Genomic DNA, 22,591 nt, shown 5'->3' on the forward strand with positions numbered 1-22,591 from the left:
ATTCATCGATTTTTTTCTCCATTTGCTGCCAATGTTAGATTCGCCTTTCTTTATAAAACAGCTGAAATATCTGAATCCATATTGCAGGTATGTACAAAGTTGCATACATTTGGGCTATTGATTTAATTTCGTCGTCTACAAAACTAATACAAATTAAGACAAACAGAGTCTATATTATGGGTTCGCGTATTCACCCAGTAAATCCGAACATCGGACGTATCGTGCAAGAAAGCTTTTGATTGCGTTTCGAGCTTACATAGTGTATCGGTAGAACAAAAGATTGAAGAAATACCAAAACAGAGAGCGGATGTCTGATACTCAGGGGATGTGATATATCGGGGTTGGATTTTCAACCCCGAACATAGGGCCAGAGTTTTTCTGGCCCTAAAAGGCGAATGACCATTAGGTCAAAGCCTCTATGATCGAAACAAAAGAATGTATTTCACACCCTATCGGGGAGACGTCGGCTCGAAAATGCCTTGTTTGATGTTCCCTCGCTCTGTTTCTATAGCGATACATAATGTAAACATAAAGCTTTTTCAGATCGACGCGGTTGATGCAAATGGTGCAGAATTGTCCGATGACGGACCGATCGAAGCGCTACGATCGGCCCCATAGTCCAATCCACGTGCGAATGTGTTGGTGTGGCTATTCTCAGCAGTTGAAAGGTTAATGCTAGTGTGAGTGTGTCGAAATAACCCAGTGAATTTTGTCGAGCCGCATCGTGCCAATTATTGAAGACATATATGCAATAAAAAACACTGCAATGCCAAGAGAACAGTTGAGAAAGACATAAAATCGTTCATGAAACTCTATACCACGTAATGGTACTGTCTTCTACTTGGTTCATTAGTCCATAGCTTACGAAATTCTATATGCATTTTTCGCAGTGTATGATTATGAGTCAAAAATGTTTTTCCTCAGTGTAAAATTGAACCCACAACAAACTTTGACTTCGGCTCGCACACATTTCAATTTCGTATATGAATAGATCTGCGCACTCTGCATCGGTGTGAGTAACTGAGACGTCAAATTGCTCAATATCGTGCTCAATCGGACCGATGATCGGACTTATGCGGGTCGATAAATTTCACTGGGCAGTGTGGATTCCTAATAAAGATCAAGAAGATCAATCTAGGCAGATTCTAATGCGATTGCAGATTCAAAAGTGTGACGATTGATTGAACTGTTTGATTGGCAATGTCGATCATTAGAAATTTTGGTTGCCTTGTTCCACATCAATGGCTCGAACAACCCCATGGGGCAGTAAGAGTGTAGTTTTGAAGAACAACCACGAAATGTGTTGTTTTTGGAAATGTTAAAATATCTGCGATCTGTGGCACAGAATCTGTCTAGCCAAAAGAATTGAAAAATCTAATTTTACAGAAATATCAGCGAAAATGGTAGCCCTGCGCTGATATCCCCAGCAGCGATGTCAGATCTACGGAAATCTGCGATAATCTACGGATCCGAAGATTTTCTACGAACCCACGGATCCGTAGACCAAATCTACGGAAATTAGATTTTTTTCTACGGAAATCAACGGAATTTTGAATTTATCAACGGAAAACTACGGGAGCTAGTTTTGTCTGGCGAACAAAAAAAAAGATCTCCAGTTCGGGAGCTTCCGAGAAAAATGCCAATCTACGGAAATGACACTACTACTATCTGGCATCCAGTGCTGTCAACTGTTTTTTCCAAAAATCTGTATTTGGCGGAAAAATCTATCTGTACAATATCTTTCTCGAAAAATATCAAACATCGATTTAGTGCGGAAACTGATTTTGCGACCAAAAAAAAAAGGTCGCCCGACCTGGTTTACCCCTATGAAATCCAACACAAAAACTACAAATCGGTATTTATCTGTATGAAAATTGAAATATCGGTATTTTGAGAGAGCATATCTGTATTCCTGTATCGAGTCCAAAAATCGGTATAAATAATGAGAAATCGGTATAGTTGGCAGCGCTGCTGGCATCGCTGATCCCCAGTCTGATTAGGGATGTCGGATTTTTTCAATCACTCGATTATTCAATAATCGAGTATTATTTTTAAACTATTCGATAAAATTTCAATCGATTATCTGGATTATTAATCGATTACTCGATTGATTATTTGATTGTTGTTATTGAATTTTCCAAACTATTCGGTTAGCTTAGAACAAATTCAGCAGCTAGAAGTTCTATATGGAAGATCTATAATAGAACAGAAACTGGAACAAACGTATCCCCAGCAAGTCGTTCTAGTTTTATTTATTCGACCAGTTCTTCTGTCAAGTTTAAAACTGGTCTATGATGCCGTTCCATTTTTTGTATATTTGAAACACGAGTAAAACACTGCTGGGGCTGCCAGTTTTTCTGGTTATAAAATTCAGATTTAATTTTGTAACTGACATAAATTATGCATCTAGAACTAGAACACTCCTGAACATGCCCTAATCGATATTGGTTTCAAACTAATCGATTAAAAATTACTTGATTATCTGAGTTAATAATCGATTACTCGATTAATCAAGCGATATTACGACATCCCTAAGTCTTCTTTCTTTCTTCTGTCGAGAAAGATTACAACCGAGATAAATAGAGAAGAAATGTCTCTAATTTCAAAAGGCGCCTTCCGGCTTTTACGCCGAATATACTCTAGACATGCCAACCGATGTTTCCACGAGGAATTTGTTTCACCGAAACTATTGAAAAATGACCAAATAGATGATTCACAAGAACGCCAACTTTCTGCAGCTGGTGCTATAGCAAACAAATACAAAGTTTTTCGTGATGTGGATGCAGCTGTTATTTTAGATGTTGAAGAGGAGCGCCTACGAAATGAACAAACTGTTGGCAATATCAATGACAGTGAACAAAGTGATGAGCATTCCAGTATCTTCAATGGAATAAATATCGAACGTATGTTATATAACGATCAAATAATAATTCATTAAAACAATTATATATTTTAGGAGGGCAATCTGGAGTTTACGAAATAGAAGATCTAGTACATGTTCTTCGAATGAATAATGCTGAAAATATTTTCGTTTGTTCCGTGCCGAGTGAAATCAAATATGTTGACTACATTTGTGTAGTGACGGGAATGAGTTTTCGGCATATGCGCGGTATCGCAGAATTTGTTCGCAAAGTATTCAAAATGAAACGGACATCAAGTGATATTATCCCAAAAATCGAGGGAGAGAACAGCCGAGAATGGATGGCACTAGATTTAGGAAATATCGCCTTACATATCTTTTCAGAATCCGCCCGAGAGAAGTACGATTTGGAATCGCTTTGGGCTATCGGATCCCAATATGATCGTGAATACAACAAACCGCAGGAACCATTAGTAGAATTACTCGAAAGACATTCTGTATTTTTAAACGATTTGAAACCTTTGAAAACCGTACAAAAAGATCCGGCGAATAACATATTGGCGTAATAACAATGATTTATTATTTTAGTCGGATGTATGCTCATTTGAAAGTAAGAAAATACGCTCCATGTCTCAAGGTACTAAACTATCTGAGCTGATCAGAAATAAAATTACTATGACAATATGAATGCGGAGAAACAAAAAAAACTTATTAATGGTCTGCGAAGTAGCCTATGATGCTGAGTAGCTCCCTCCAGAGGCAACCTGTGCCATTCGCCGATAAACGTTAATTAACATATCCTGATAGTATTGTTGCCAACAATAACAATAACGCCTTCATCTTGTAATTCCTTCAGGGCATCTTCGAATTGCTCCTTCGTTACAAGCTGCAAGAAAGTATCATTTGATTTCTATTCGCCATGTTATGTACCATTTCTTACCACTTGTGATGCTTCTTTTATTTCTCCAAACAATTTTAGATAAGGTAAGGTCGAAATTTTGCCTTTGGCCTTGAGATTTTCTTTGATGCTAGCAACCAATTCAGCTCGTTTCTTTCGAGCAGCGCTTGACAAACCAGTAGTCAAAATACCTACATCGATTTTTCCTGACAATGGATCAGTTGCCGATTGTTTGAGCGCTTCGCGGTGCAGTCGCCAAGCTTCCTCTACGTCGACAACTTCCACAGTTTCACTAAGTCTCACCTTTGCGTGAGCTTCGGCTAAACGAATCAAACTTTCAAGTTGTCTCGGGTAGGCTGATATTTGACCTCGTCCAGCACCTACTTTTCGCATATCAACGTAAGCCTGTATAAGTCGTTGCTGTGCTTCTTCCGATAAAACCGGATTTATGTGCTCCTTTGCATAAGCCATATAGTCACGAAGAACACTCATGTCCTGATTTGCGAAATAAATTTTTCTTAATTTTGATCTGTTATAGAAATTTCTAAAGCTACTTACAAATAAACTGTCCTCATCGTCCTCTCGATTAGCATAATACAATGAGACGAGATGAGCTGCCAAGCGTCGATCGAAAACTTCGTCTTGCGGATCAAGGATCAAGAAAATCAAATCAAATCTTGACATCAAAGTATGAGGTAATTGAACGTTATCGATGATAGTTTTATTCTTATTCCACTGAGATTCTGATGGATTTGCTGCCGCCAAAATAGATGTACGAGCATTCAACTGACAAATTATACCAGCTTTGGCGATACTGAGCGTCTGTTGTTCCATAACTTCATGCAGAACACTCCTGGTGGAATCGTTCATTTTGTCGAATTCGTCAATACAACAAACTCCATTATCAGCGAGAACTAATGCACCGCTAATAAAAAAAACAGAATATTACTAGAATTATAGAATTAGCATACAAAGCAAAGCTTACGTCTGCAAAACAAGTTGTCTAGATTCCGGATCTTTTGTCACATAAGCAGTCAACCCAACTGCCGACGATCCCTTTCCAGAAGTATACTGTGATCTTGGAACTAAATGGTACACATACTGCAATAATTGCGACTTAGAAGTACCAGGATCTCCACACAGTAAGATATGAATTTCTGCTCGGAAATTCTGTCGACCAGAAGTAGCTTGCTTTTTCTTGGAACCTCCAAATAGTTGCAACAAAATGCCTTTTTTTATATCAGTATTCTCATATATAGATGGAGCGATGGTACGTACTAGTCTATCATACACGTCCGGTTTCTGCGACAGTTTCTTCAAAAGTTCAACTCTTTCGGGTGGGAACATGTGGTCTTTGCCCTCTTCCTGTTCGTATAACCTTTTATCATCGACTTTACGGAAATGTACCACATCTATGTGTGTCTTATAGACAGACTTAACATTGCGCTGGCGAGGATTCTCTTGAATAGGCATGGCTTTGTAAATGCCCGTCACAGTGACGCGATCACCAGGTTGAACTTTATCCACTAAATCGTCATGAGCTAATAGCAGTACGTTATGAGGAGTCTGACCGGCTGCCATATCATCTGTCATAGAAAGCAGTTAAAAATGATTAATTTGAATGTTTAAAACACTTGGCATAATTACCTGGTGCTTCCTGAAGTTTCACCATTTGCCGATCAGCAAACTGTGATCGATTATGAATCAACTGGAAACAATGATTTGTATTACAATGAGAACAAAGTGTCGGCTCGGAAATTCTTCCTCTTTCAAGCTCAACGACTGTGCTAAAATTACAGACAATGCACTTGAAAAAAGCTTCTCGCATTTCAGGCATGATGTTAGAGGTGCGGATTACCATTCCGCTTATAGTTATCAGCTGATCTATGTCTTCTGGGTTCAATGCTCGCATACTCCGTGTTTTCTCTGCATTGAACGGTCGCACCTGAATCTGGTGCTCCAGCACAGCTGCAGGGTACCGTTCGAAAAACATTTCGTTGACCGCCACATCAAAGGTAGGAATAACATCCTGTGGGTAGCATATCAATTGTCGATAAAGACCCTCATCGAAGGTTTTCAAATGGGAACAGTTGATGTTTAAAAATGGTTCTTCAAGTGTATGTATATCTTCCATCTTTTGTATGTATAAAGGCTCATTTAAATTCATGCCTTCCGATATCTCGTCTTGGTCTGCATCTGGGTCGATATACCTTAATAGAAAATCCTTAAATTTCTTCAAGCATTCAGATACAACAACGTTCGTTCCCCAAACAACTAGTCTAGGTTGATTTGGAGTTGCCGAATCCGTTTCAGATGGTTGACTACCTTCCGCTATGGGTTCAAGTTGATCCGATGCAACGTTTACCTGACGCACACGTCTATCAGCGCGTAAGTCTGGTCGTTGCCTCATGGGAGTTCCACGTATTCCAGATCGTGGTGTACGAATAGAACCCATTGAACTTGGTGTTCCATAATTCAATGGAGAGCTGATATCAATTTCGCTCATTCCAACAGTTCCACTGCCACCTACCGCAATAAATGGACTAGTCGGTGGTGCCATACCAGTTGCCGAACCACCTACTGCTGGAGAAGTCGGAACAGTTACGTTATCAGAGTTTTCAACAGTGACATTAGCTTCTTGAGTTCGACTCCCCATTCGTAGTGGGGTTTCCGTTTCGACATTTTCAGTATCTGAAAAATTGGATTGAAATTGAATCCGATTGATACAAATTACAAACAACTTACTCTGCTTCATCGGGGTGTTTTGAGAGCCATCCTCCGGACGACGTCCTCGACTTGATCTCGCAGGGCTAGACATGACTTTCAACGAATTTAAAAATATTACAGCACAGAATTTTTAAAATCAAATATTTATAACAGTAATTTAAAAAATAACTAAGCTACAAAAAATCTTTTCTATCGCTGGTAATTCTCCAGATACAAATACCCAGCGTACACGAATTATAAATAACAAAAGCGCGCGTAAATTGTGTAGCTTTACTGAAAATGGAAAGAAAAAAATCCGTTCCGCAAAACATTTCAAGACACTTACACTGAGATAAAAAAAAACTCCATCTTTAAAAAAATTCAAAAGACCTACACCGAAGTAAATATACTTAATAATTTCATAATTTGTGACTTATGAACCATAGCACAATTTTGATTTCATTGAAGACATATGTCGTTTTCGCTTGATGCCAATCCTAATCCAGTTTCCACTCTAACTGCTGTCAAACCGTTTGTTTGAAGCCAGTTTCGAACCTAGTTTCAACGTTGTTGAACTGAAAATCGAGTCAGTTTCGAACCCTGGTTGTAATATCAGGTTTGCTCAAACCCCCGTTGCTAAGTGCGAAATCAACACAGTTTCGTGAAAAGTGTTCGTTTGATGAAACTACCCTGGGTCAGTTTTAGTTTTCTCAAGCGAAAACGACATTATGCATTTAGTAGGCTTACATATGGACTTCATAAGCAATACTTATGAAATTCATAAAAAAAAACTTAATAACTTCATAAGTTGTGACTTACGAACCAGCACAATTTTGATTTTATTGAAGACTTATGCATTCAGTAAGCACACATATGAACTTTATAAGCATGACTTATGAAATTCATATCAATGACATATGCATTCCTTAAAACACAATTTATGTTTTTTATAACAGTCTACCTTGTGAAAATGTCATTCCTTATAAGAACAGTCAAACAATAAAAATGGAAAACGAAGACACCGTTGTTTTGCTTCACCATGTAAAGCGTGCAAAACATTCTTTCATAATTCGAAATTACAATTGATAGAGTTGATCACCTGTGGAGACGAAGAAATAAATTCGTTAGCTTCAAAATATCCCGTTCTTTCGTTCGTTCGTTTCCCGGATTGAAAGAAAAGAAATGTAAGTCTCTATTCATTATTTTTTTTATAGTAACACCTCGTTTATGCATGACACAGCAATTAGAAAATATTGCTTTTGTGGAGGAAGATAACATCCAGAAATCGGAAGCCTTGGTTAATCCGGACTCGTTTTCATATAACATAAATATATTTGTTGGAACTGAATAGATTTCTAAAAAATCGCAATATGTAGAAATTCATCATTTGCTATCCAAGAAATAGGTAATCATTATCTATGCATACCAAATGAAAATTTTTTAGGTAGGTGCTTTTTTACTTTACTGATAAATAATGTAAACATATAAACAATGAAAAGAATAAATTCTGCGTCATGAAAATTTTAAGTGGTTTTTAGTTATATAGTTATAAGATAGTAGCGATGAATTTCATAAGTAGGGGTTATGCAATAAGTAAATAACTTATTACATTCATATCTACATTTCTACATTAATCATAAACAAATACATGTATTTGTCATAAGTCTACCGAACGAACTTGATAAGTATGATTTATGAAATCCATAAGTAGCTCAATGAAAATTTTTTTCTGAGGATCATAAAGCCGAAGGCAGAGTGGGCGCGAGAAGCTGTGCCGAGCTGGTGACTGACATTAGCAAACCTAGAGCGGGAATGATATTAGCAGCAAATCAAAGGGACCCTGTCAGAGTGAAAACTGAGCAGATTTATCGCTTGTAATCTGACAGGGCTCCTTTCATTTGCTGCTAATATCATTCCCGCTCTAGGTTTGCTAATGTCAGTCACCAGTTCGGCACAGCTTCTCGCGCCCACTCTGCCTTCGGCCTAAGATTGACTTATGATTTCCGTATGGGAAACTTGTAGCGAAATATCATGCACTCAAAAAAATATACACGTTGTTGATATGTGTCAACATACATGAATTGCTGCAATAGAAGAAAGTAATTAATATTCATAAGCTCCACACATATTATCGATTTGGTCTACATAATACTTGTTGTATGATTTCAAAATTTACTTTCTATGCAAAGGTATATTCAAAATAATGTCTTAAACCTTTATCTTTCAATTGTACCGTTATATAAAATTTATAATAATTAATAAATACATGATATTTACTGTCTCAATATCGTATTTGAGGTAAAATAGATGAAATCGATAGCAATAAAAATACTGCGCATGTTGTTTTCATCATACATTTGAAATGGCGTTTTTTGAATTCTTTGGCTACATGCAATACTTTTAAAAGTTGAATCTGTTACAAGATAAGCACTGTTAAACATATAGGTTTTTACTTATGATTAATGGAAAATGTGTATGATACCGCAATGGAGCGTAATGGAAGATGTAAGTTTAGTTTGAAGGGATGATTCAGTTGGATGACAATAAGTAAACAGTTGTTATGTATTTCATCAAGAATATATTGAAATCAATACAAAAACTACAGTTTCGTGTTCTGAAATATAAATAGTGATTTATAACAAGTGTCGATGTTTTACAGACAAGTTGAACTAAAATCTACATTTTTTCTAAAATAATAACTACCGTTCACAAAGCACAAATTTGTGGGAGGACCGTCAAATCGGTTAATATTAATAATTTTAAAATCTTCAATTTTAGTCAGTGCCTCGTATGCTAGTAAATGTTCCGAAAACCTACTTCTTTCCATATTTGACACGCTATAAATATCTGGTGACTCACTTTCAGTACATTAATTATCTGATACAAATGTATGGTATGAATTTCAGTAATTGTAAGGAAAAAGTTGGTTTTGTATGACGTACCTCTATAATTTATCCAATCCGATACAAGAATATTGGCATTGACATAAAATGGATATGGAATAGGTAAATTTTTGAAATATGGTTGTTGAATAAGATTGGAATGTTTGAAATTTCCATCAAGATCTGCGCGGAAAAATAGTTTGTTATGAAGATTGTACGCAAATTCTAAACAAGCTTTTAATCCAAGAGAGTAACAAATATTTTTCCTTGAAGTTATAACATGTGAATATTCCTTGAACTGCTTATGTTTCGCTTCGAATCTAAAACACATCATTTTACATGGTGGGCCACTCTGCTCTTTGACAGTTCCATCGACGACACGACCAGGCACTCCGAAGAAAAAATTAGCAATAAAATTGTCCCTTGATGATTTACCGCCAGTTACCAAAAATTTAACGACCCCTTGATAAAGTTAAAAATAATCTTATTGAGCAACACTGTTTAAGTTGCTACGAGCTAGTCACCAAGGGACCCTAGAATAAATAAACAAACAATTTGAAAAAAGAGATCCCGGAATATCGGAAAGGGCTTGTATCAGGTACGTTAAGTCTGGTTGGACAAAGATTGAATCGAAAATTCAACTAATTTTTAATCGGTAGAATCCACGTAGCGGATCTGAAAGATTCCAAATTTGCATCTAGGCGAAAGATGTACATCAAACTACCACAAGCCCATTTTCACGAATGCTACATCAGTCGCACCAGTGCCTTGTACTCAGGATTTAAATTCTACAGATCAGTACAACTGGTGGGATATTTTCTTCGTTACTACTGATTTTTAGCCGATGGAAGAGTAGTAATGCTGACCGGTCCAGAGTTCTGTTACTAAGCTGAAAGATCGATCACCCGCCTAAAATGAAATACTTAAAGGTCACTACAGATACAAAGTAAAGTCTTCAATACATTTCTCTATACAATCAAATTTTGTTTCTCAATCTGCACTCTGCACAACGACGATTAGTTTAATTAAAAAGATACACTCAACAAACTAATAGTTCTTTTTAAATTTTCGCTCAACGACAGCGAAGAAAATTACTTTTGCGTTGTGCAAAATGGCCATTTTCCTAAGATTGTTAATTGCCCTTTACATGTAATAAAATGTATTCGTTTGTTTAAATATTTAACATGAAATAACTAGTTTTCAGTTGGTATTATTATACCAGAACGATCAAATTTTTTTGGAAAATCACGATTATATATGAAATTGGGAATGTATATTTACTCAACATGAGTCATGTTAGTTACAACATAAAGTTTATACCAATATTTACACCCATGTTCTGATTTAGTGTAACTCTAATAATCTGATCATACTATTCAAGTAATGTTGTTCAGAATAGTTCAATTTTTTACATGATCTTTGCTTCAATCAAGCACTGGGATATATCTGCGTCAGTATCATATTCATATTCATATTTCATCATATCCGCTACCAGTTCCAGGAATGCCACCAAGTTTAGTTTGGCCTTACTGGTGTCCCCAAATAGAAAACCAACTTCGGTCGGACGGAGTACTTCGGATTAATCCCCGTAACATTAACCACATCACTTCCACGTTTATTAACATTCTACATTTCTTTATAAATAGTAGCCATGGTAGCTGTTATTGAAAATCAATAATTTAATAACTTGTGTTGCCAATTTAAATATTTAAACGGTGATTTCATTTTGACATTACGAGTTACTGAGGGGTACTTGAATTTGCGATACAGTTTTGATATACGAGTGGCAGGTCGTGTCGTCGGTTCCATAGTGTAACGTGAAATGATGCTTTGGTTTAAGTTTCTGATTGAAGTTATATGTAAAAAGTTTATTATGTTCTGCAGCTAAATATTTAATCTCTTCTACATCGTTTGCATTGAACGAAGAACTAAGTATTTTGTCTGTTAATTTAATGAGTATTTTGCAATAATTCCATATGGAATCATTTTCTGGAAAATAAGGTCCACAAATTAAAGTGAAATAATGTGCTAAACTTTTCATTTCACCAGCTGTTCCCGTAAAAAATAAACCTTTGATTTTACAGCATAAACGATTGATTCACAATTAGATATATGGGTTACAATACATTTTATTGTATATTGACAAGGTTTTTGTCATTTCCAACGATTCAATATATTGTTCCTACGATTCTACAATTGAATTTATTGTACACGTGGTGTTTCAAACAATATGCAAACTGTACATTTTATTGTTTTCCAAGAAAACATGTATGAGAAAACTTTATGATTTGAATTGTTACGATACTTAACAACCTATACATTCTATTGTAAAAAGTATTTCCACAATTGATTGAATAGTGTATACAATATATTAAAATATTTTTCAATGGTCGAAGCAAAGGTTTTGTAACAGCAAATTGTATTGTTTTTCAACAATATTTTTTATTCGGGTTGCCTTGATATGAACAGATTTACATTTATTTTTGGTTAAATAAATCTCTCTAATATCTGGCATTCTGTTCAAACTTGCATCGTGTATTGATTTTGAAAATTCATATTTTCGCGTATTCAATTGTTTTAGAGTAATCCATTTTTTTTGTAAATACAATAGTTTAGAATATTTGTTAGTCCGTAATTAGCTATCCCCCCACTGAAAATGTCATGCATAGCGTCGACTGAAACGTTTTTCACAACGTGAAATGTTGGAAGTTTATTGGAAACAGAATCGTTTTTCAATCCAGTTTGAGATGAATCATTTAGCTCTATATCTGACATATAGTTACGAACATTCCGAGAGTAATTAATATATTCTTTGCAATCATATTGCATCGCATCTTTCGACCTTTTGCAGAAGCGGCAGTAATAGTTAGAGTTGAAGTATTGAAATTGTAACGTGGTGTGTATGCCTAAGTTGTCACCTTGGAACATGCAGAGCACGAATCGAACTTTTGTAATCTTCCCATTTACATGAAAAACCATAGGATTTTCTTCGATATTTTTAAATTTTTCTATCAAGTATTCGAAAAGAACATTCATACCAACATTTATCACTGTATTTTTCCTTACCAATGCTGCCACAAAAATATTACAAAGCTTTGAAGCATACATGTCGGGTATGCAAAGAAATGTAAAATATATACCCAACACCGAATGTCTTTTGTTGTGAGAGCTTTGTGTGTCATTTATCTCATATTCATCACTATACATTGTTATTGGTATAACAGTTTCTTGGTTGTACTTTTGTTTCATCTCTTTATACAATTTACCGTTTATGAAACTTGTAATTGAATCTGATTTTTCCAAAATACTTATATAATCGATGACTTTAACCAAAACATCATTGTCAGTGAAGAAACTCCTAATTTGAAACTCGACTGGCATTATTACAAGATGGTTCACGCTATCATTTAAGTTTGGCTGATGCAAACAATTATTTTCTAAGGCTTGATTTTTGTCGATGGTTACAACGGTAGGCTGACGAAAAATATTCATATTGTCAATGTATTTAAAAAATGTATGGTCCGTGTTAACAAAACCAAACGTATTTTTAAGTTTGTTCATACAACGCTTGAAATCAAATGTGGCCTGTGGACCCAATGGTTCAATTGGTATTTGTTCAATCTGACTTGCTATGTTAGAAAATAGTGCGGTTGTAATTTGCTGTATTTGATTAACATCTGCTCGCGTTAGATTTGGTCGACTATGTAATTTTAACGTAAAATTAACAGCATCACGATCGACATCCGATAATGTGCTTAAGTTAACTCTTTCCGATTCTATAATGTTACGAACACTGTCTTTAAAATTCACCCGAGAGTTTATCGCATTTTGTTCATCTACACTTGTTTCATTTTTAATTATATCATTTTAAAATTATTTTCTACGATCTTTTTTGAATAGAAATAAAGCCTGCTGAATGCTGTTTTAAATGTCTCTTGAAAATATAGAACTTGGACAGTACTTGATGACAAGACGGAAAGGTACATTTAAATCTGAAATGTTGAGGAGGTTCATGGATCTGTTCCAAGTGTTTTATATAATATAGAACGTCCGAAAACGATTCAGTGCAACTTTCAATAAAACAGGTAAACATGTTAAAACTATTTGGATCTCAATTCTCACTTTGTTCGTTGATAGATCTTTGCAATCTAACTATTGATGAATATTCCGCTTCATCTGGAATTTCATAATACGTTGAACGTAAAAACTGCCAAACCATGCGAGAAATTTTTGAATGTTTTAAACCAAGAATTGTTACAAATTTAATTAATGCATCCACTGCTCTCAGTGCGGAATCGAAAGTATATACAACTGATTTGTAGCGTAACTCAAACTGCCCAAACAAAGATTTGTGATCGTATCCACGGAAGATTAATTTTGGGATAATAGTGAATCCTAAACTCTCGTACATTTCACGAAAACTATTTAGTTTTGAAACAGCATCATCATCCGTTGTTGCGAATATAATTATCTCTTCTTGTGCTACAAGTACCGAAGGTTTTTAATGCAGCGTCATTTTGGTTGGTTTCAATAAACTATTCAGCAGAATTAAAACAGACGTGATCTGAGAATCTGAAAAAGGAGATTTTTTACTGACATTAATTTTCATTCGACACGTCAGTTGACATTTCGGTACAAAATAAAGTGTTCTGCAAATAGCAGAACCTTTACGTCTGCTTAGCAGTTTATGATGAACTGCTAGGCGGTATAGCAGTTCAAAATATACTGGTAAGCACTGACAAGTAGAAGATGAAATGCAAGAAAAATTAAAATCAATGATTCGTTCAGGCATCTGTTTCGGAAACATTCTGATCCTATAGGCGGGGTGAAAATCGAGCTAAGACAATATTTTATATAACATTTCGAAACTTTTTTTGGTGGGATTTGATAATTCAAATTTTGCTATATTTCAACCTATCACTTGAGAATGAAACAGTGAGCATTTCTACTTACCTGGTGATAAAAATACCACAACTATCTAGACCAGAAGACAAAAGATCAAACTTTATAAATCATATACAAATCAAAATATTTGCATACCTATATTGATTTTTTTTTTTTTTTTCATAAATACGTTTATTTCATAGGCAATATACATAAGTTTTTCTTCGCCGTGGCATCCACAATACATAGTAGTTTAAACCTAATACATTTCGAATATCATATTAGTATGTTGGTACTCATTAGTTAATCTAAACACTGTTTTTATCAAGCGAGTTGCTATTTTATTTACATTAAATAAAATACATTTATTTTGTACATGATCTTATAACTATTTCAGGATTGTTTGTATCAGTTCACCACTTATATTCAATATCCTATAGTTGGCTATTGGTTGAACTCATGGAAGAGAAAACAGTTTAACATAAAATAAAATTTAAATTGGAACTCCAATGGATTTAATGAAATGATAAAGAAGTTTCATGTATGGAAGGTCACGACAAGCAAGAATGTCGCGAACTGGGACATTGGATAGTCTACCTTGGGTACGCAAGGAATTTATTAGTTGAGATCTGACATCACGAAACTCCACGCATGTCCAAACAACATGGTCAATATCGCGGTAACCTTCGCCGCAAGCACAATGATTAGTCTCGGAAAGTCCAATTCGAAGGAGATGTGCATCTAACGTGTAGTGATTGGACATGAGTCTGGACATCACACGAATGAAATCTCTACTCACATCCAGTCCCCTGAACCATGCCTTTGTCGATATTTTAGGAATAATTGAGTGCATCCACCGACCCAGATCATCTTTATCCCAAGAAGCTTGCCAGCTGGCAAGTGTTCTTTGGCGAGACGCGCTATAGAATTCGTTGAAAGCAATCGGTCTCTCATAAATTTCACCCTCAATAGCACCACGTTTGGCTAAAATATCGGCTCTTTCATTGCCTGGAATGGAGCAATGAGCCGGAACCCAAACTATTGTGATTAGATAATTATTATTCAATATGTCGTTCAGACACTGTTTTATTTTACCCAAGAAAAACGGTTCATTTTTGCCAGCAGCGTTTGAGCGAATGGCTTCAATTGCACTCAGACTATCTGTGAAGAGGAAATAATGGTTTGGAGATAATGTGACGATTACATTCAAGCTATAATGAACTGCTGCTAACTCTGCTATATAAACAGATGCAGGTTCTTGAAGCTTGAATGAGGCCGAAACATTATTGTTGAACATACCAAACCCTGTCGCTTCTTCCATTCGCGATCCGTCCGTGTAAAACATTTTCTCAGAGTTAATATGCCTGAACTTACTTGAAAATATTTTTGGGATTTCCATAGAGCGTAGGTGGTCCGGGATTCCACGCACTTCGCGCTGCATGGATGTGTCGAAAAATAAAGTTGAGTCAGGTACATTTAGGAGGCTGACACGGATAGGAATATATCTTGAAGGGTTGATTTCCTGTGACATATGGTTAAAATATACTGTCATGAATTTTGTTTGAGATCGAAGCTCGACTAGTCGTTCGAAATTATTAATTACCATGGGATTCAGCACATCACATCTTATTAGCAGGCGTGATGAAAGCTCCCAAAATCGATCTTTTAATGGAAGAACTCCCGCCAGAACTTCAAGACTCATTGTATGTGTCGAATGCATGCAGCCTAAAGCAATTCGCAAACAACGGTACTGAATTCGCTCAAGTTTGATAATATGAGAATTTGCAGCGGAACGAAAACAAACGCATCCATATTCCATCACTGAAAGTATCGTTGTCTGATACAATTTTATTAGATCTTGCGGATGAGCACCCCACCAAGACCCTGTTATTGTTCGAAGAAAATTTACTCTTTGTTGGCATTTCGTTATCAGATACCTAATGTGTCCTCCCCACGTGCATTTGGAATCAAACCACACCCCGAGGTATTTGAAAGTCAAAACCTGTTCGATTATTCTTCCCATCATATGAAGCTGAAGTTGCGCGGGATCATGCTTTTTTGAAAAGACGACCAGCTCTGTTTTCTCCGCAGAGAATTCGATACCAAGATGAACAGCCCAAACGGACAATTTATCTAAGGTATCTTGCAATGGTTTTTGCAGATCAATAGCTTTGGATCCAGTAACTGAAACCACGCCATCATCTGCCAATTGTCTTAGTGTACATGGGGTTACTAGACAGCTGTCAATGTCATTCACGTAAAAATTATAGAGGAGCGGACTGAGGCATGAGCCTTGCGGGAGACCCATGTAGCTAATTCTGATTGTTGCCAAATCGCCATGTGAAAAATGCATGCGTTTCTCTGACAAAAGGTTGTGCAAATAATTATTTATAACCGCTGGGAGTCCATGTTGGTGGAGCTTGTCTGAAAGAACATCAATGGAAACTGAATCAAATGCTCCTTTAATGTCTAAAAATACAGATGCCATTTGTTGCTTTTGAGCGAAGGCAATTTGGATGTCAGACGAAAGTAATGCAAGGCAATCATTCGTCCCTTTATTTCTACGGAAGCCAAACTGAGTATCTGACAACAAACCGTTCGTCTCGACCCAAGTGTCGAGACGTCGTAGAATAATTTTTTCGAACAATTTTCTGATGCAGGACAACATCGCAATGGGTCTATATGAGTTGTGATTGGAAGCTGGTTTCCCCGGCTTTTGAATGGCGATAACTTTCACTTGTCTCCAGTCAGGTGGAACAATATTTTGCTCAAGAAACTTGTTGAACAATTCCAACAAACGTCTTTTTGCGAGGTCGGGCAGATTCTTCACCAAGTTGAATTTAATTCTGTCCAATCCAGGAGCGTTATTGTTACAAGACATGAGTGCTATGGAAAATTCCATCATTGAAAAGGGGCTATCAATGGAATCATCATTTGAAGAAGACTCCCTAACAATGCTATGCGTAGGAACGGAATCTGGACAAACTTTCCTCGCAAAATCAAATATCCATCGATTCGAGTACTCCTCACTCTCATTTCCTACGTTACGATTCCTCATTCGTCTGGCCGTATTCCAAAGAGTGCTCATTGAGGTTTCTCTTGACAAACCTTCCACAAAATGTCTCCAATAGCTGCATTTCTTAACCCGAAGTATGTTCTTGTACTTGGTTTCTAAAACCAAGAATTTTTCAAAATTCTGAGGAGTTCCTCCTCCTCGTTTTAAAAACGTCTTGAAAGCATTTTGTTTCGCGTGTTTAGCATCTGAGCACTCTTTGTCCCACCAAGGATTTGGAGGTCTTCTGTTAGACGATGGACCAAGAAATCGTTTGGTTTGGGCTTGTTCTGCGGCCTCCAGAATCGAACAAACGAGGAAGTCATATTCTTCAAGTGGGGGAAGCTCTTCCATTGAAGTTAAGACACTTGAAATATTACTTTGGTATTTAATCCAGTCAATATTTTTTGTCAAATCATATGGAATATTAACTGAATTAGCAATGCCTTTGTTACTGCTAATTGAGATGATGATTGGTAAATGATCGCTACCATGTAAATCAGGAAATACTTTCCAGGTGCAATCTAGTCGAATTGAAGTCGAACAAAGAGATAAATCTAATGCACTTGGACGTGCAGGAGGTCTTGGGATCCGTGTCATGCTACCCATATTTAGTACCGTCATGCTAAAATTGTCGCAAATATTATATATTAGAGATGATCTGCTATCATTGTAAACGGAACCCCACATCATTCCGTGCGAATTGAAATCTCCTAAAATCAAACGTGGAGCAGGAAGGGCTTCGACAATTTCATTAAGCTGTCGTTGTCCAACTTGAGCTCTTGGAGGAATATATACCGAAGCAATGCAAATGTCCTTTCCTTTAATGTTTATTTGACAAGCAACAACTTCTATACTAGAAGTCGAAGGAATGTTTAATCTATAAAAGGAATAACATTTCTTAATTCCTAAAAGCACTCCACCATACGGGGAGTCTCTGTCGAGACGTATAATGTTAAAGTCATTAAAATTTAAGGCTATGTTTGATGTAAGCCATGTTTCGCACAAAGCAAATACATCACATTTTTGACTATGCAACAAAACTTTAAATGAATCAAGTTTTGGCATGATGCTTCGACAATTCCACTGCAGGACAGTGATTGAATCATTTGCGGCGGATGATAAATTATCCATCAAATGATACAAAACCTGAAAGAGCTGGCCATTGAGCTGATAACTGTTTCAAAAAAGTTCTAGCTATTGGAAGGAATGCTGTTATGATGGTCTTTAGAGGTTCAGAAATATTGAATGCAGCGAAAATCCATTCTACAATTTCCGAAAATTTCAGTAATCCTGTTGGTGAATGTGAAATGGAGCCCACTGGATTATTGTCTTTTCTTGAGCTAGTTCCTGGATTGGTTTGTGAATTTGACAAACCAGGAGGCACAGTTTTTGGTTTTAAATTTGGCTTTTTAGCTTTAACACGGGGATCTTTTTTTGAAGGTATAATTTTAGGTGTCTTTTTTGGTATTTTGTGGTTTGTTAATCTCCTCTTAACAGACCCTTGAGGAGTGACAAACGAGGTATCTTCACTATTTCCGTCAGAGTCAGATTCCTCTGGCTCCGCAAGATTTGAAAAACCGTTTTCGGTTTCCAAAGGGGAGACATGTATGACCGTTTTGAGCATTTCTGCATATGTGCGCTTAGACCGTGCTTTTAAAGAAAGCTTCATTTTGTCTTTACGCAGCTTAAATGCAGCGCACACTGAAAGATCATCATGAGGGCTTTCCCCACAATAAACACATTTTTCAACATCTTTATCGCAAAGATTATCCTTATGAGGCCCTTGACATTTGATACATTTGGACTTATTACTACAGTAAGTAGCTGTATGTCCGAATTTTTTACAGTTCGTGCAATTCATAACATGCGGTACGAAAAGCCGAACAGGAAGACGAATTTTATCGATATAGACATGGCTAGGCAATGCAGATCCGGCAAATGTTACGCGAAACGAATCTGAGGGACGATAAGACTTTTTTCCATCGACAATAGATGCTGAGTACAATTGTTTGCACTCGAGTATCTTAACTCCCTCAAGCATGGAGTTTTTAAAACGGCCAACTCCATTTTTAAGTAAATCATCTGCTGTCAGACTTGCTTCAGTCACAACACCGTCAATTTCTACCTCCTTCGATGGAATGTAAACTCGATATTCAATAGCAAATAATTTACAGGTTACAATATCGTTTGCCTGTTTCAAGTCGTTAACTACAACTCGAATTTTATCTCTATTAACCTTACAGATTTCTTTAACTTCAGAGAAATGTGATGTCAAATCCTTTGTAATTTGCATCAAGTTTAAAATCTTTTCTTTTTTTCGAAGATAGACTATCCATGGCCCAGTGGTACCCTGTGGATAATGTTTAGCCCTCGGAGTATTTAAACTTTTACTAGTATCCGGAATCGGATTCGGATGATCTTCCATGAGATCATCCATTACATTAAATTTTTTTTGTAAATTAATAATACCAAAATAAAAACTTATGTTTAGTAAAATTTCAGATATAAGAAATAAAAAATAAATTAAATTAAATCTACCTTGTAGCTGATGTCTCTGTTCCTTTATCGTGAAGAACGACGTGAAGCTCTTCCAACGATTTCCAATTGGCAGTCTTTTGCTGTTTCCAATTGGCAGTCTTCTGTCGTTTACTGCTATCTCAGTTGCTCTGCCGTCGTTGTGAACACCACTGCACTTGCTGTACCTGACCCCAGGTACAGTGCTTTTGCTCTTGGTGGCGATCAAATGCGATGCTTGCAGTGTAGCACCTCGCGATATATGCCGTCTCTTTTGATCCTACGCAGCGTACAAATTCTGGTACCTGGTAGATCAGCACTGGGTTGCTTTAGCACCTCTGTGCCTTTGCACCCCTTCGTCTTCGCACCTTTATGCGATGGCACCTCTGTGACTCGTCACTTCTATGCTCTCGCACCTCTGTGTCTCTACACCTCTGTGCGTATGAACGGGATGGCCTTCGTTGCTAGCTTTCCAGTCGGGAAACGCCCCGAATATTGCGTTTGCTATGGGCAGTTTAACTACCTGAAGCTTAGAATTGTCTCGGTAGCAGCCGTTAACTCACGAGCCAGTACAATCGAAACACAACCTCTTCGCTTGAATGGTTTTTACTGAATGATACCTATATTGATGTTCGGTGTTTGTATGTATTCAAGCAACTCTTTTGAGTATTCATCAGTGTATGTCCTGTTCAAAACTTTTGTGATCTTCGGAAGATCGTATTGCAATTTTTTAAGACCATCAATGTTCCCTGCATGCAACAGTTGGAAATCGATATCTACCTGTGAAATAATATCATCGATCTTATGTATAAACTTCAATTCAATTAGGTTTTGTGAACTCACTAGTTGATATCCAAATGTTTCAGTATAATGTGGATATTTTTCAAATAAAAGAGCTTCTTGGTTAGGCTTCAATAACAATTTTTTCCGTGTGACATGTGTTCCTCGCCATTTCTCCAGAACAATATTCCACGGTTTTCTATTCAAACAAAGCCAGCTATTCGCATCATCTAGGTCTGGAGTTTCACAAAATGCATCAATCTGTATAACTTTGGAACGCTTATTGAGAAGTTCTCCTTCTGCTTTCTCTCGATTTCGTCTTTTTTGTTTGAGGTTAGTAATTTTATTATATAATTTTCCGCTGGGATTTTTCTTGTCTCCTTTACGTGGTATGAAATAATCTTCCTGAAAAATCAAAAATATTTGTGAAGTGGGCATCCATTGAATTTAAAAATAAATCATCAGTTTTGTCTCTAAATCACATCATAACGCGCAGAAAGGACAAACAAAATATTTTTTTTTCTATTTGCTGTATCTTTTTGACAGCTGAGACGGCTTATGGTACATCTCGCTACAAACAAAACTTTAATTAAACTTCACATCACTAGTGTGCATACCTTAATTTCGTAATCCAAAAGACAAATTATTGCTTCAGCATATACATTAAGAAAATGCTCAGTCGTAACACGTCCCAAGTTCAGATGGTACTCAGCTACTATATTACATAACTCATTTTGGCTTGTGTTTGATAGTGGTGCTAGTTTTGCTCTTTGAAGAATTTTTTGCCCTGTTAGCGTACGGTTTAACAATGTTGTCAGAAAATCGGGAGAAAATTCAGACTTCGATATGTCTGAACGTTGATTGAATTTGTTGGAACTTTCCAAAACCCGCGGGTATTGCGGTTTTCTCGAATTGCACGCTACTGTTCTCCAGGACTCAATATCATCACCAACCTTTTGTGATTCTAGCGGAGATCGATTAAGTTTAAGATTATCGCTTGGTTTACACAAATAGGAATAATCCAGATTAGTGTCAATATGGCTTGAGACTTGCGAAATTGAAATACTTTTCCGCGATGCTGGAAGATTTTCCTGTTCTATATCTAGTAGCTGAGTTCTAACGTGGTAAGATGAAACGGAAGGTGATTCATGTTCCACACTTGCACTTGCGGTTCTGCTTCTGCCGATATGTTTACCTTCAGTTTCGCAGGAATCGGTTTCCTCGATAATTACGTCTTCGAAGTCAATAATATCCAAATCCTCGTTAGACATGTTTACTTTTTTATCTCACATTTGAAAATACCAGAGAAGCCAGATCATATTCTCTAAATACATGTTAGAAAATACCTGCGAATGCAACAATGAAAACCCAAATTTTAATCCATATGCATGATATAAAGTAAGTCAAATGAAAGTTAGGTTACCTTTACTAAATAAATATCCTATATCTGCTTAACATCTCCAGAAAACGGATATAAACACAGATTTTCCTAAAGGAATTCATCTGCAATGTTAGAATCCTGTAAAACTGGCATCCCTGATCCTCACTTCTGTTTGTCATTAACCCAATGTAAAATATATTACAATGCTTCATGGCTATATAAGTAAGGTGTGAAAAAACGATTTATAATTGCTTTACAACTATATTCAAAATGCTGTACACATAAGTTGCATATTCAATAGGGCAATAGCAGTAAATTATGACTGCACGCACTTTATGACTATTTGTTTCAACTTGAATTATGCAGCGTATATTGTATAACAAAGATAAGTAAAATTTCTTGAAATATATTTATTCTGGGATACACGAGACAAGTTTTATAATATCAAATATCAATGGAATTTTCTTATATTCTCAATATATTTTCCAATTGCAAAGCATTTGACAACCAAACTTTTTAATGTTTGTTTGTGTTCACTATATTAAGCAGACTTTTATATATGGAAAATGTTCAAACACATATTAGATATACCTTGTAAGTATATACTTTGTTTTCGTGACATTCACTTTCA

At 36.4% G+C, this 22,591-nt stretch overlaps 3 protein-coding genes across 3 annotated transcripts; 1 reads left to right on the forward strand and 2 right to left on the reverse strand.

The window, feature by feature from the left end:
* Nucleotides 1-2,544: 2,544 nt before the first annotated feature.
* Nucleotides 2,545-3,447, forward strand: LOC131437088 (uncharacterized protein K12H4.2). The gene is made up of 2 exons (XM_058606184.1): nt 2,545-2,903; nt 2,957-3,447. The coding sequence occupies exons 1-2, from the start codon at nt 2,591-2,593 to the stop codon at nt 3,424-3,426; spliced, it is 783 nt and encodes a 260-aa protein (XP_058462167.1). The 5' UTR covers nt 2,545-2,590; the 3' UTR covers nt 3,427-3,447.
* Nucleotides 3,448-3,576: 129 nt separating this feature from the next.
* LOC131437087 (DNA replication licensing factor MCM4) lies at nt 3,577-6,749 on the reverse strand. Its single transcript, XM_058606183.1, has 6 exons — nt 6,504-6,749; nt 5,406-6,449; nt 4,744-5,344; nt 4,317-4,683; nt 3,801-4,253; nt 3,577-3,746 (listed from the first exon to the last, which is right to left on the reverse strand). Exons 1-6 carry the CDS (start codon nt 6,574-6,576, stop codon nt 3,651-3,653), a joined length of 2,634 nt encoding a protein of 877 aa, XP_058462166.1. The 5' UTR covers nt 6,577-6,749; the 3' UTR covers nt 3,577-3,650.
* A 12,860-nt stretch (nt 6,750-19,609) lies between these two features.
* On the reverse strand, nt 19,610-21,880 carry LOC131437747 (uncharacterized). Its single transcript, XM_058607295.1, has 3 exons — nt 21,197-21,880; nt 20,643-20,984; nt 19,610-20,579 (listed from the first exon to the last, which is right to left on the reverse strand). The coding sequence occupies exons 1-3, from the start codon at nt 21,848-21,850 to the stop codon at nt 20,406-20,408; spliced, it is 1,170 nt and encodes a 389-aa protein (XP_058463278.1). The 5' UTR covers nt 21,851-21,880; the 3' UTR covers nt 19,610-20,405.
* Between the last annotated feature and the right edge of the window lie 711 nt (nt 21,881-22,591).

Source organism: Malaya genurostris, chromosome 3 (genome assembly GCF_030247185.1).
Source record: "Malaya genurostris strain Urasoe2022 chromosome 3, Malgen_1.1, whole genome shotgun sequence".
Classification (NCBI taxonomy): Eukaryota; Metazoa; Arthropoda; class Insecta; order Diptera; family Culicidae; genus Malaya; species Malaya genurostris.

What these genes read in the sequence shown, in the direction of transcription:
- LOC131437088 (XM_058606184.1), top strand. Translation starts at nt 2,591, where the DNA reads ATGTCTCTAATTTCAAAAGGCGCCTTCCGGCTTTTACGCCGAATATAC. An exon ending in CAATGGAATAAATATCGAAC is followed by an intron (nt 2,904 to 2,956) that starts GTATGTTATATA and finishes TATATATTTTAG; the next exon opens with GAGGGCAATCTGGAGTTTAC.
- LOC131437087 (XM_058606183.1), bottom strand. Translation starts at nt 6,576, where the DNA reads ATGTCTAGCCCTGCGAGATCAAGTCGAGGACGTCGTCCGGAGGATGGC. An exon ending in AGACAACTTGTTTTGCAGAC is followed by an intron (nt 4,684 to 4,743) that starts GTAAGCTTTGCT and finishes TTTTTTTATTAG; the next exon opens with CGGTGCATTAGTTCTCGCTG. An exon ending in ACGATGAGGACAGTTTATTT is followed by an intron (nt 4,254 to 4,316) that starts GTAAGTAGCTTT and finishes TTCGCAAATCAG; the next exon opens with GACATGAGTGTTCTTCGTGA.
- LOC131437747 (XM_058607295.1), bottom strand. Translation starts at nt 21,850, where the DNA reads ATGTCTAACGAGGATTTGGATATTATTGACTTCGAAGACGTAATTATC. An exon ending in TTTTGGATTACGAAATTAAG is followed by an intron (nt 20,985 to 21,196) that starts GTATGCACACTA and finishes TTGATTTTTCAG; the next exon opens with GAAGATTATTTCATACCACG. An exon ending in AAACATTTGGATATCAACTA is followed by an intron (nt 20,580 to 20,642) that starts GTGAGTTCACAA and finishes ATTATTTCACAG; the next exon opens with GTAGATATCGATTTCCAACT.